This window comes from Parus major, chromosome 2 (genome assembly GCF_001522545.3).
Source record: "Parus major isolate Abel chromosome 2, Parus_major1.1, whole genome shotgun sequence".
Classification (NCBI taxonomy): domain Eukaryota; kingdom Metazoa; phylum Chordata; class Aves; order Passeriformes; family Paridae; genus Parus; species Parus major.
The window spans coordinates 23,991,608-24,004,955 of NC_031769.1; the positions used below are offsets into that span (position 1 = coordinate 23,991,608).

General features: G+C 36.6%; 1 protein-coding gene across 8 annotated transcripts in view; it reads right to left on the reverse strand.

The window, feature by feature from the left end:
- SGCE (sarcoglycan epsilon) overlaps nucleotides 1–13,348 on the reverse strand; it is a 33,290-nt gene that overhangs the window by 3,967 nt on the left and 15,975 nt on the right. For 4 of the 8 annotated variants that reach the window (XM_015617842.3, XM_015617846.2, XM_015617847.2 and 1 more), the window contains 8 exons: nucleotides 11,294–11,366; nucleotides 10,258–10,456; nucleotides 8,113–8,275; nucleotides 4,702–4,913; nucleotides 3,933–3,959; nucleotides 3,045–3,233; nucleotides 1,427–1,470; nucleotides 552–586 (listed from right to left, as the gene is read on the reverse strand). In XM_015617842.3, coding sequence (XP_015473328.1) covers nucleotides 552–586; nucleotides 1,427–1,470; nucleotides 3,045–3,233; nucleotides 3,933–3,959; nucleotides 4,702–4,913; nucleotides 8,113–8,275; nucleotides 10,258–10,456; nucleotides 11,294–11,366 — 942 coding nt within the window. The remainder of the gene's footprint in view (nucleotides 1–551; nucleotides 587–1,426; nucleotides 1,471–3,044; nucleotides 3,234–3,932; nucleotides 3,960–4,701; nucleotides 4,914–8,112; nucleotides 8,276–10,257; nucleotides 10,457–11,293; nucleotides 11,367–13,348) is intronic. The other 4 variants (XM_015617844.3, XM_015617845.3, XM_015617843.2 and 1 more) reach the window with 3 other exon arrangements.

The following is a 13,348-nucleotide window of genomic DNA, read 5'->3' on the forward strand; positions in this document are numbered from 1 at the left end:
CCCCCCTGGATTTCTGAGAGCTTGTCACAGGCAGCATCTGTGATTAATATGAAAGAACAGTTGTATTCTACAAAAATAATGTACTGCAGAAAATACAGACACAGGAGAATTTTTACGATCTAATTTTAGGGCAGTTTTTCAGTGCAACTCAAAAGTGACAGACCCGTGCTAGTTTGTATTTCATACCTTTGCAAAAATGCCTCACTGCTGCCACTGTACAGTATTACCAGGTGATTTTACATCTTATTTGCTGCAAGACAGACTGGAATTCTTGAAATTAAACAGTCATAGCAGAGGAGCAGCACTATGTGACACTTTGATTCTACCTTCTAAACAGTGTGAGTGAGAAGAGTTGTGCTAAATGTAAACCCATTGCTGGAGGCCCTGGATCAAGGCTTTGACTGCCAGGGTCATCCACCATTTCCAGCATATGTACAATGCAGAACACAAATGGCAAAGCTACCAGAACTGCTGTCAGACTTTTTGTACCTGTGTTTTTAATTTTCACATAACAAAACCCGCATGGAGAGAAACATCTATTATATACTTGCCTCAAATCTTTGAAATGTTGTCATACGAAATTCTCCTTTAATCCCCGAAAGCAGTAATGAAGAAGAAGGATTTTCAATGAAAAGAAAGCTGCTTATGTAAGTCCTGAGTTAAAACAAATCTGCTTGGAGCTGTAGTTCCCATATTATGTTCAAAACATACGTATCTCTAGAGTTCTGATTAAATACCTCTTTGCATATTTAAAAATTACACTTGGCCTCTACTTTTTCCTTGTATGGTCCTCACCCCCTTTCACATGGCTATGGCTGTAGGTTTTTCTCAAACCTGAGATGCTAAGTAGAGAGGACAGTGAGGCTCAGTCCACAGTCTGATGGTCACTCTGACCTCAGTCAGTTCATGAGCATTTGTGAGAATGATATAAAAGTGATGACTATGACACAGGAAACTTGAAGCATGGATGTGCCTCACCACAGATTCCCCAGTACCAATACATTATGTCTCGTAACTGCAACTAAGAGCTCCTTCTTCAAAGCTTAACTAATATTGGTGAGAATTACAAATTTAAATTTCCTATCAAGTGTCAGAATCTGAACCATGTGATTGCCTTTGGGAATCTGGCTGTAGCTTCATGTAACAGTAAATTATCCATATGAGGTTTCTAAGTTAGCTGAACCAAATTCTAGCCTCTCATGCAGAGTCCTAACATAGCATTTCTTCCTTTTTTAATCAATCCCATGCCAAAATTTTCACTGATGTAAAAAAAAAAAAATAAAAAAATTCTAAAATGACAATTCTCTAATACTTTACTCTATTTGAAAATTCTTTTCACTGTCCACAGACTGTATACATTTTGACTAGTGTTTTCTCCACACTGGTCACTTAATAATTCTGAGTGTTTTTCTGAGTATTTACTGACCTGCACTCTGCTGCTGTGGAATCTGAGTCTGATGTGGCAGGTTCCTATAAAAAACCATTTAATATCTTTAATGCTTCCATACAAAGTCTGAAGTGTATTATGACGAAAGTTCAGTATTTACACTTTTTTTTTTCTTATGAAGCAATAATCTTTTTTCACAATACAAATACAGATGTCCATTAGCCAAGACCATGAAATAAAGACAATTAGTGTGAAAGTAGTTCTTATTATTGCACTTGTCAGCTACATTCAAAAGTTCAGACTTGGTGGAATGCCAGAGGCAACAAGAAACAAAACCATGGGTTTTGAAATTCAGCAGTTTGATTTCTCTAAGTGAATATTCCATATTCCATGTCTACAGCAAAGGTGACAGCATTTGCAACATAGTTATTGGCTGTGGAATGAATGAATGGTCAGCTACTTCTTCGTGTTAGACCAGTTCACTTATCAAGGCAGTTTCATTTTTGTGCTCTGCTAAAGTGTCTATTTTAACAACTCCCAGATAGAGGTGCTTCTACAGAAAGGTTACAATGTAGGTGAAGCAGATAAATACCTTATGTATAACTCAAGAAAGCCTTTGGTACAAGATCTGACACCCCAGTCATAGAAACTGTTATTCTGAATATAGAAGAGAAGCTGTAGAAGATGAAGCAGAGCACTTTGCAGCAGTTGTACAAGGAGTAATTTATACAGCTGTCCTTTCTGGAGAATTTAGCTTTTGGGACAGGGAGAAGAAAACACTCCTGCAGCATGGCTCTACATTGTGAAGGGAATTTAGGACTAGCATGTGTAAATTAGGGCTGAGTTAGAGCTGGTACAGGACCAGTACCACTGGGGCCATGCAGGCCTGCCAGCAGAGGAGGTACCAGCTGGAGCTGGTGTTAAAACACAGCACTGGAGAATACCAACCACTTCTGAGACCTTCTGAGACTGCCCCAGATCTGCTCAGCCCCAGGCACCTTAACCAAACCTTCCCAGAAATGCCTCTTTGCTACAGCTCTATGGACCTGTCTGAATTAGAACATGCACAAAGCATTCAGTCTGCCTTACCAGTTTCACTACGTTACTGATAAATGAACTCTAAGGAAAGGGAATTAATTATTTTTCTGGTTTCTTCTTGGAAAGAGTGGCAACAATGGAAACGGGAGAGGGCTATGAGCATTTTTCTTGGCAAGTCTGAATTTATTATCTGTGCAATGGAGTATGTTCAATGTCAACATTTCAAACACAAACCATGTGTGACAAGTACATGGCTAACTTACAAAGTCTGGATTTGAAACCCAGAAATCAGAACCCCAAAAATATGGGTCAAGAGACAAGGTGTCTAAAATAGAACAGTTCTAATTGATTCCTCTGTCAAAAGCAGTTTTTCTCCAAAACATGCAGAAATCTAACTGTCCCATGCCAAGCCTCTTGCATGGTTGCAGACTGAAAGCCAGCCATTTAATCTTACAACAGAAGGCCTTTCGTCCTGCTGGAAATGCAAACATCAGAGCAATCCTGAACTAGAGAGTCATTACTGAATCCTCCCATAATGAGCACATTTTGGAGGACAAGCACTGGAATCTAGTTAGGACACGCAGCACAGTGAGCATTAAGAACCAGAGTGAACACTTACTGCTGTGTCTGCATCAGAGGCATGCTGGTGTTGTCGTAGCTGTCCGTGTGCAGGGGCGGGACGATCTCGCCCGTCACCGGGTGAAACACGGGCAGCGTGGAAAGCGGCCACGCGATCTCTCTGTTCTTGGACATGTCACGAAGCTCTTTGGTTGATTTCTGTATAGCACTGTGGTGCACCAGCTGGATGCTGTGTCAGAAGAAAATAAAATAGTGAGTACATACTTTAAGTGCTCTATCAAAAGAGAGAATTTTTCTATTATTATTATTATTATTAAAGTACAAGGACTTTGATGCATGCTACAGACTACAGTGCAACAATTACAACCTTCACATAGTTAAATTAATAAATATTTATTTAACTTTTTAAGGCAGTAATTATTCCATTAGATTTTTCTGTCTGAATAGATATTTTTCATAGGATTCAAGACTGTGCAGTTTGTGGCTGATGTTTCATTTATTTCCTGCAGTTAAAGTTTTGGTTAACTCTTGATTCTTGTGGTAGATTCATAAAAGCTTGTAAATTAATTTTAAAACACTCCATATTATAGGCACTGGTTACCTTCCAGGATATTTATTCTCCTTTTCATTGTCTTTAAAAGACAAGTTGGAAACTCCAATAACCAGGAGTATTAATTGCATATTAACATATTTATTCTAACCGCACTATTTTATTTTGAATTGACCATCTTTAATTTCAAACCCTTTTTATTCTGGTCTTCTATCCTTTACCAATATTCTGATTTAAAAGCAGCTTTCACATTTATGAATTAAACCATGAATTTGAGAGAATGAAAGAAGATTATGACACATATGTATGAAGCATGACGATCTACTGAGAATGAAAATTAAATGGTAAAAGAAAAATAACAGGAAAGAAGACACTTACTCTGGTGTTTGCATGTTTCTCTTTTCCCTAAAAACAAAACAAAATTTATGAATTAAATAATAGCATTGATAGTTGGAACATTAATCTATCTGATGATGAAAACAGTACATGATGTGGAAATGCTGACAAGGTTATTGCTAAATGCAACTTGGCAGCATTTAACGGGGTTTATGATGAGGCCTTGATGAACGCACGTAGAGAGATGTGATAGTGGTGACAGAAACACACAGACACACACACAGGGAAATGAAAAATGCAGGTTAAAGAACAAGCTTCTGGCTAAAATAAATTCTGTGACAAAATGAAATTGTAGTTTGTGTAAGAAATGGCAGAAATCACGTTACTTGCTGCTTTCCCTTTATGTGTTTTTCTTTGATAATATGTCTTAATTCAGTTAATCTCCTCAACCAGGTTTATGTTATGAAAGTTACCATTTTAAAAATTACTTAATATTTTCCTGAACCAATGATCCTTTATTAGTATTTTATTTGCTGGGGGCATTTTGGAGAGCTGTGCACATTTTGAGGAGTTTTGTGCATATGTTGAGTATTTTAACCCTTTCTAGAACAACTAAAGGCCCTACATCCACTTGCTTGGAAATTAGTGCATGTGCTTAAGTGTAAAATAGTTCAGAATTACAAGCAGATACCTTTTAGCCTGTTTTAAATGTTTATAATGAACTCAATGGAGATATTCTAGCAAATAACCTTCTATGCATTATAATCTTAGAAAAATGAAGAATTACTTATTAGCATGTTAAAGTACTCACACTCCTTCCCGTCGGCAGCACATGATATAAGCAAGAATTAGGAAAAGCACCAGTGCTATTGCCGAGGGCACTGCCAGTGTAATTAGGAAATCCGAGTAATAGTCTCTGCTTTTCAGTGTATCAGAAGGTGGCTTGTATTCTCCACCATCAGGTAATATTCCCTCTCCACGAATCACTTCCTGAAAGGTGGAAACTTGTTTTGTATTGTCAACCTGTTACCCAGGAAAAAAACAGAAAAAGGAAAAAAAAAACAAACCACAATTAAATAGCAAAGTAACAGAATGTGAAAATAGGCAGGTATTTAACTAACCATTAACATACAAAAAGAACCATATTACACATTTTACAAATTCTATATGATTTAATCCTACCACTTTTTTTAAATAATAGAAGCTTTCATTTTATGAAGCTTCTGATCAGTGTAATAAGTAATGTTACAATATTACTACTCTCTTTTGTGCCTACCAGAGACACCGTGTCTTTGACAGATTAATTTTAGACATATGTCACACAAACAGTATTTGAGTACTAATTAGTAAACATTTTTAGTGCAACCTAATTAACTCATTCTGATTTCTTTTTGATTAATTAATCCATTTCTTACTAGTCTTCCTAAATAATAATACTGTCTTCTCTTACATAAATGTGGCAAAAATGAAGTCACATAGCTACAATGTTCTTCCTTCTCCTTCATATCACACTTTACATCCAGGGCTCAAAAAATCAAGAGCCATCAACTGAGCTGCCAAGGACAGCTCATTGTCTCCCTCACACAAATTAAATTAGCCTCCAAAAGCTGCATTCCTGCTCACAATTTTTGTGTGTGTGTGTCCGTACTCAATGATCCTAGAAATACAAACCTGTTTTGCTGCTAAATTTCCTATTGCTTTGGACTGCCATTCCCAGATGACTTAATTTTCTGCATTCATTTTTTTGTTATCTTCAGTTAGATGTTACTGTCAAATTTTACTAGTGCTAGCTTTAAGATCATTAATCTCCAGATCATTAAAACAAATAAAATATATTTGCTCACATGCTTGACCTTTTGTCTGTCTTTTCATTAAGAAATTTTGCAAATGATGGTCACTTCTTTATCACTTATACTTCAAGTCATAAAATGCTGTATTACAGCTTAGGCTGAATGGGTGAAGAGATTTTTATGAAATTCCAGAAATCCCGCTGAGCCTCAAATGCACGTGCACACACACATACATATGTGTTCGTTAAACAAAAGTTAATTGATCTCTGCTCATTAATTCCAGAGTATCTTCTTGGTTAGGTACACTGAGTTCTACCTGGCTGCTTAGCTGAATCTCAAACCCTAACAACACACAAAAAGTATGTACTTACTGATGTGACTGACAGTCCCATACACAGTGTGAGAACAAGGTGTCAGAGAGCAGCATCAAGTGGAACACTTATTACATTGTCCATCCTTGCAGAATGTGGGACCCCCAAACTTACATCCATTCTTTGGGTGCTAACTGCCAACACCAGCTCATAAAAAATATGAGGATGAGGATATGATGGCTCTATTTTCTATCACTTGTTTAAATTGTGGATATGGGAAATAGACCTCAACTCCCTCACAGCCCATAGATCTGGGGAGAATTCCTGTCTCTCAGCTTGCCTTGAGAAAGCAGATTGTGATTAGATAGAGGGAATCTTGGCTCCCTTTTCCCTTTGATGCAGCAGGTTACAGCAGAAATGCTGCTGGCAACAATAAACACCCCTGAGATAGTTTAAATTCAGTTACTGTGGCACACAGCCAAAACAAGTGCTAAATTCCAGAAGACTGTGTTATAGCTGCTGCAGAAAATAACACTTCTCTGAAAGCCTGTTCCTGTTACACATCCCAGGGTGATCTCTGCTTTTCTCAAAGCAGCATGACAATGCTGCTTCATGATTAGTTTATGAGCCACTGCCACTACCTGGCATTTTTTTCTGAAGAAGTACTCCTAACCAGTTTATTTTCCTTCTGTGTGGGCACTGCTGACTATTCTTGCTTTAGTGCATTATCCCTCTGCTGCTTCTTTTAAAATTCATCCTGTTTTCCAAGACTGTTTCTCCAATTTCTCAAGACGTTTCTGAATTCCATCATGTCCTTTAATGCACCTGCAGATCCTTTCAATTTCATGGGGAACTACAAATTGAATTTAATACGCACATTCCATCATCCAGCTATTAATGAGGAATAGCCAGGAATTATTATTAATTCTGCTATGATTATGGCCACCAACCAGCTCTCCACTAGGTCCTAGCTTCATCTAGGCCGTGTTCCTGAGCTTGCTTGTGGACAGTATAAAAAAACCTTACCAAGAAGGAATGACGTTTGCTTTTTCACCTTGGTTCTACTTCTTCCTTGCAGACGGAAATGGAAGACTTGACATAGTTTTTTCTTTCCAAATACCAGCTGCCTTCTGCTATTTTTCAGGTGCTGGTAAGTATTGCTGTGTACACTTGGGCCTTTTACAATTTCTCAACAGAAAGCAAATAAAAAGCAAATAATGTGGGTATTATCTTGAAACATGTATTTTCCAATCTTCTAGAACCTTTCCTAATTTAGAGTGAATAGGCAGAAAAGACTGGAAGTTTTCCAATCAATTTTGTGTATGAATGCCTTTCCTTATACTCAGTAAGTTTTTTCCATCCAGTGTTTAATATCTCCCTTTCAGCTTCCTCCTGGGTAATATCTGAAGCAGCTTAACAACCATCTAAGTTTATTTTATATACCTTCACTGTCATTGTTCAGATTTATCTGCAACATTCTCTTTGCATTATTTCTTGATCTTTCTTATGGGAACTAAAACAAAACAACTTAAAAAGTCTCTCTGGGAATTATTCTCCTTTCATGGTAAATACTCTAGGTTTTGGTTATCATTTTTCTTGCATCTGACTGAGAAGAATGTTCCTATTTATTATTTAATTAGTCAACATTACTTTCATTTCTTTTTCTATTTATTTTTTAACATAAAACAGAGACATAAATAAAACAGACAATTTTCAGGAACAGTTTTTTAACAGTGTAGTATTAACTGGTCAATGTAGAATCAGTACCTGAGAAAAGATATATGTCTGCACACACTTTTTAGGGAAATGTAACCAGCAGGATCAGCATTCTCAATTACCGAACTACACCTCTCATTACTTTTTGTTTTTTAAGCTTTGGAGGTCTCTGGCCATTTATAGAATTTACTGCTAGTGAAAACAAATACAGTGGTTTCACTGGAGCTCAGCTCTAACAGAATTTAGCCTGCACAGCAAAATCCTTTCAGGTTAAGAGTGTCTGCTAGATGGAAAAAAATAACAGTCACAATAAAGTGGAATTGGCAACATTGGCTGACCAGACTGGCAAAACTCTTACCTGTACTTCTATAAACATCACTTCTATGCAATAATAAAATAACTCACCAGAGAGATTTTACACCAGTCAATATGGAATTGAGTACGAAATTTTTTATCACAGGTTATTACAGGCTCCATTTCTTGACTGCACCTCAGCTGATTTTGTGGGTTTTCCACTTCTCGTAAACACGAGGAGAAAGGAACATCTGCCCCAACCATCACGTACACACTGCAGAAAGAGATGAGTGACAGAGCAGCAGGTTGTGTCACAAATCCCCAAAGGACAATGATGTACTCTTCCAAACATTATTGCTGTACACAGTAACATTCAGCTGTTATTTAAAGATTGAAATTACTTCTTAAAATAACTTTTCTTCATAGTATACTTTTATATCTTTAAGCATACAAATAACAGACTGAAATCAGGACTTTCCTAGCTGCTTATTACAACATATTCTGGTTCGCTTGTTAATGCAAATGTTTCATTACCATCAGTGGTGCCAATTTCTATGAAGTCAAACAGCTCCAAGTGTGGCTTCCTCATGTAAGTAAATCAGCACTATTTTTGAAAATTGTATTAAAATAGCAGCATTTTTTTTAAGGAAATCTTTAATCTTGCTCATCATAGATTTTTTAGAGATTCCTCCCATGTTTTCAGAATAGATTCACAATGACTAGTTATTGCTAAACCTAATACAGCTATGAACATGCTAACCCCCAGTTTCTTCTGAAAGGTTCCATACTGTAGCTATGCACAGCGAACAAAATTTGCTTCAGAATACTGAAAGCTGAAGGTAAACCTAATACTTGATTTACCATTACCATATGATGCCTTAAGATGCTGGCAAAGGACCCTGGATTCACTACTCCAGAGTTAACAAAGCTTCTGCTCCTGAAACAACTGTAAAAAGCCTAAACGGTGGACTGAAGAGAGAAAACAAGAAGGATGGGACTTCATAACCTGAAGCTATAATTGGACAATTAACCTCAATATAAAGATACACCAAAACTTATAAAACTGTGAGATCTCATGAGCAGTTGTCCATTTTGTGACCATTTTGGGTCCATCTTGAGTGCAGCCCTGGCCAGGCTCTTGTACTGCCCAAGGTGTATCCTTTAAGGCCTTTCAGTAAATACCTGCTTTATTCTTAACTCTGTCTAGCCTCTGTTCTAGGTCAGCCTTCTCAAGGCATCACATACATAAAATAAGAGCTACTACACTGTATGTAAAATAGTCTGCTGCACCAGGTTACAATGTACCAATGGATTTTGAAACAGAAATTATGTCCTGGCTGCCATTTGTTACAGTAGGCATTATCTAAATATTTGAAGTGTAGTCATTGGTATTAAGTGACTGCTATTACTCTGGCTAGTACAGAAGTCACTTTCCTTCTTTAAATGTGCTCAAAAACTCCAGAGACACAAAAGGATTCTGAAAAAGCCAGTATTTTCTGCACACATCTCATATTTTGAACCTTCATCCCTTTCTTAGATACTATTTGATTCCAAAATATCTAAAATAATCTAAAAGTAACTAAGCATCTTCACTTTCACCAGAGAAAAGCACTGTCAAAACCATATTTGAAAAAACTGGATCCTTATTAGTTTCCAGTTAAATACTGTTTAGAACAGTATTTATGGTTACAAATCACAAATGGAAACAATCCATTCCAGCAGTTTACACTCAGTAAACTGAGCTCCCCAGACATTTTACAACTTTCAGAAGAAAGTCAGAACTGCTCTTGAATCAAATAACTAACTCAGCATGAGCGCAGCTAAAAATTACACTGTTACATGCTAACTGCTCTCAGAAATTGAAGCATTTCTGCAATCTCTTTTCTATCAGAACTTGCTTCAAAATTTTGAGCATAATGAATTTGGAAGAGTTAAAAACTTGAAAAGCATGTCAAATGACTGCTCAGAAGTAAAACTGGGATTACAAAAAACCCCATATTTACTACCAATTATAGTTAATGGAATTTATTAGTATTCCTTGGATTATAACATCAATATATAGGAACTGTGCACTGTTGATGTGGTTTCTAACACAATAAACTTGGGGCTCAGACCATGAATAAACTTTTCATATCTAATTCCAAAACATAAAACAGCAGTTGCAAAGTTTTTTAGAAACTTGAAAAAATATTAGGCTTCTCAGTAACAACAACAAAAAAATAGTGAAGCAAAAACATCATACTGACACATGCTTACCCCTCTTTCATGTCATTAATTGGAAGTGGAACTCTCCCTCCCCTGTCAAGGGCTGAAGTAATATTTATAGCATTCAAGCGTTCTGGCTGCCATACATTTTTCACTGCTCCGAGGAAGTCACCAAGAACTTCACTTGCTAACATTTCTTCTACATTCATGTTCCTTATGAAGAATTCTGCTTGATATGGTAAAGGAAAATCTATTTGTGAGGAAAAAGAATGTTTTATTAAACACAGGCTCAATAAATCCAAAAATAAATCTTCAAAATATCTGGAGAAATTATTAATGTAATAATACTTTAAGATCAATACAACTTTCCAAAAATCTTGTGTGTTTGAATTAGCTCATTTTGAACCTACTGTGATTATGTTTAATTCAGTAGAGAGTACCATTAGCTGCTACTTGAGCTAAAACCCTTCAGGTATTTGGAAAAAACAGGGAGATAAAGAAGCAGACTACATGAGAAGAGTCGCAGTTGTAAAACTTCATTAAACAGACATAATTACATTCATGCTAATTTGCGAGTCAAAACCAATCTGCAGCTACAGTGGATTCCAACTCATGACACTCCAGAATGCAAATGTGATGAAGAGAATTAATTTTAGGGTCCAAATGTCCATGTATGCTATAACCTTTTGTTTTCTGATTCTGCCTACACAATTGTTCATTGCACAAGGCACACACTAAGAATACTAACAGAACTAAGAAAACTAAACAACATGCGGAGAGTAAAATCACCCAAGTCTTTTCTTTGAAAAGACAAGGGAAATTTTGAATTAGAAGCAGTTTAATGAGAAACAAATATGCAAACATTTTACTCTGAATGAGGAAAAGCAGTCCTGAATGAGAGAAGTAATCTTGATTAAAAAACCAAAATGAATTAAACGAGGAAAACTTCTCTTACTTCTCCCCTGTGCCTCATGTTTGGTTTGAACACCAGACAACCATTTTACAGTATTTATCTTGAAAAGCAGGAGCCCATAAGAGGGTGTTGCTGATTCAGTTAAAAATACAACCAGCCATATTCTCTACATACCTTCTGCTGACATTATATTAATGATCAAATTGTGTCTTGCTGTTTCAAAGGTACGCCTGTTATATGCAGTGATCTAGAGTGAAAAAGATACCATTACAAAACAAAGCAAAAATTAAACTTATATAAATGAAACATCAGTGAAAGTTAAATTGGTAACTGAGAAATACTTACTCGCTTTTAAGTACCTTGCCTCCTTATTTTGAAACCTATGAACATTCATTCACTGATATAAAATTTGAAAGGTAAGGTAATTTATTTAATGCAGTACTACCTTCAAGTCAGGATATTGGTATTTTCTTGACCAGTCTATAGCCAAATACAATTAACAAAGGGATATATGTAAAAATAATATCTTTTGGCCCTGATGGAAGTGTTCTGCCATACATGTGTATTCTTTATCTTCTGTTATCTTTAAGAACGACCATAAGGACAGATTGGTTTCTCCATTTCCCCATGCCGCCTCCAACCCCCCTCCATCAATTTTGTAAGAGCTAAATTCATTGATAGCTCCTAGGAAATAAACTACATGGAGAGGTTTTTTACAGGAAAAAGTGTTGGGATGCCAGGAATTCTCATCTTTGGGTCTGCTATTTAGTTTTAGCTCTGGATCCAGTGAAGTCTCACTCCATGAATGGACTCAAAATAATGCTCCAACACAAGTAGTTTTTTTAAAAAAAAATCATGGAATCTGTAAATGTAGGAGAAGTGAAAACCAGGAGATAGATGCAACATTTGTGACTCTTATTTTTTGAAACATACACCTTCATGAATAAAATATGCAAAGATACTGATCTAAAAGTTAAAATATCTAGGATACCTGAAATGCATGCAAGCGGTTACTTCTCAGTGGTGACTGTACTCCAAGGTTGTACTACAATTAAGTGCTCATTCATATAAGAAATATGAATTCATAAGAACAAGGCTGGATATCAGTATAATTATGTATTATCTTCTCTACCATTTTTATCCCTGCAAGGTGATAAATCTTTCATGAAACAAACAGAAAAGTTTTTAATTTTAGACTTCATTTCACTCATTTTGAGACCAAAGAAGAGGCAGAGGAGTGACAACAGTGACAGAACTATGTTGCTTCTCAGCAAACAGAGCCACAAACCACTGTCACACTATTAAATAAATAAAAGTAACAGATGTTGCATTTCTTTTAACTATTTGAATGAAAAGGAAAAATGCTGCAGAAAAATACACAGGTTTAAATGGAGAGGGAAAAGCTTACTCAACACAATCAGACCTCATTTAACATTACAATTTCACTATAAAATTAACAGGAGATTTCTCTAGTCCTAATTCAGCTAATTTTTCAAAGGGTTGCTTCACCAGCAGTTGAACCACTGGCACCCCCCTTTTCAACAAACCCCCTTTTTGTACAAGCTCTGTACAGGAGCAGGGCAGTACCCACTGTGAACCTGCACTCCAGCAGTGGGAGCTGCCAGCGTAGCCTATGCATCACACCAAGGAATGGCAGAGATTGCCTCTGTCCTGAATATTCATTCAAACACAAACTGTCTTTGCACAGCTTTCAAAGGAGCTTGAGCTCAAGAGTGTTACCTGCTCTGCTGCAGTGCTATGCAGAATGCTAGCCTCTCCTAATCAGGAGGTCTCCTCCAGTTAAGTGACCTCCTCATGATATTCCCTCAGGAATTATAACATGATGGAAGTTATATTCAGGCCAGAAATATGCAGTCACTCCTGTCAGAAGGCACTAGGAAGAGGATCAAATGCCATCTGCTCTCCTCACATACTGCAAAATTAATTCAAAAGCCATATCTAAGACTGGAACTGCAAGGAATTAATTTTATATGCTAGGCAAGATTTACTTCAAATATGGCTTGGGGTCATGCTTAGAATGGAGGTCTCGATATAGATCCTAGAAGCTAAAAGCACATACTATTTAAAAACTGGCAACTTCAAATAATGGTTTCCTCCACATAAAACTAAGCAAAGCCTGCAAGAACTTCTGCACATGATCAATTCTCAGATGTTATTAGTCCTGCTGAAATCAAAACAGAATCATGTATACAAAAGTAAGCATGGGCG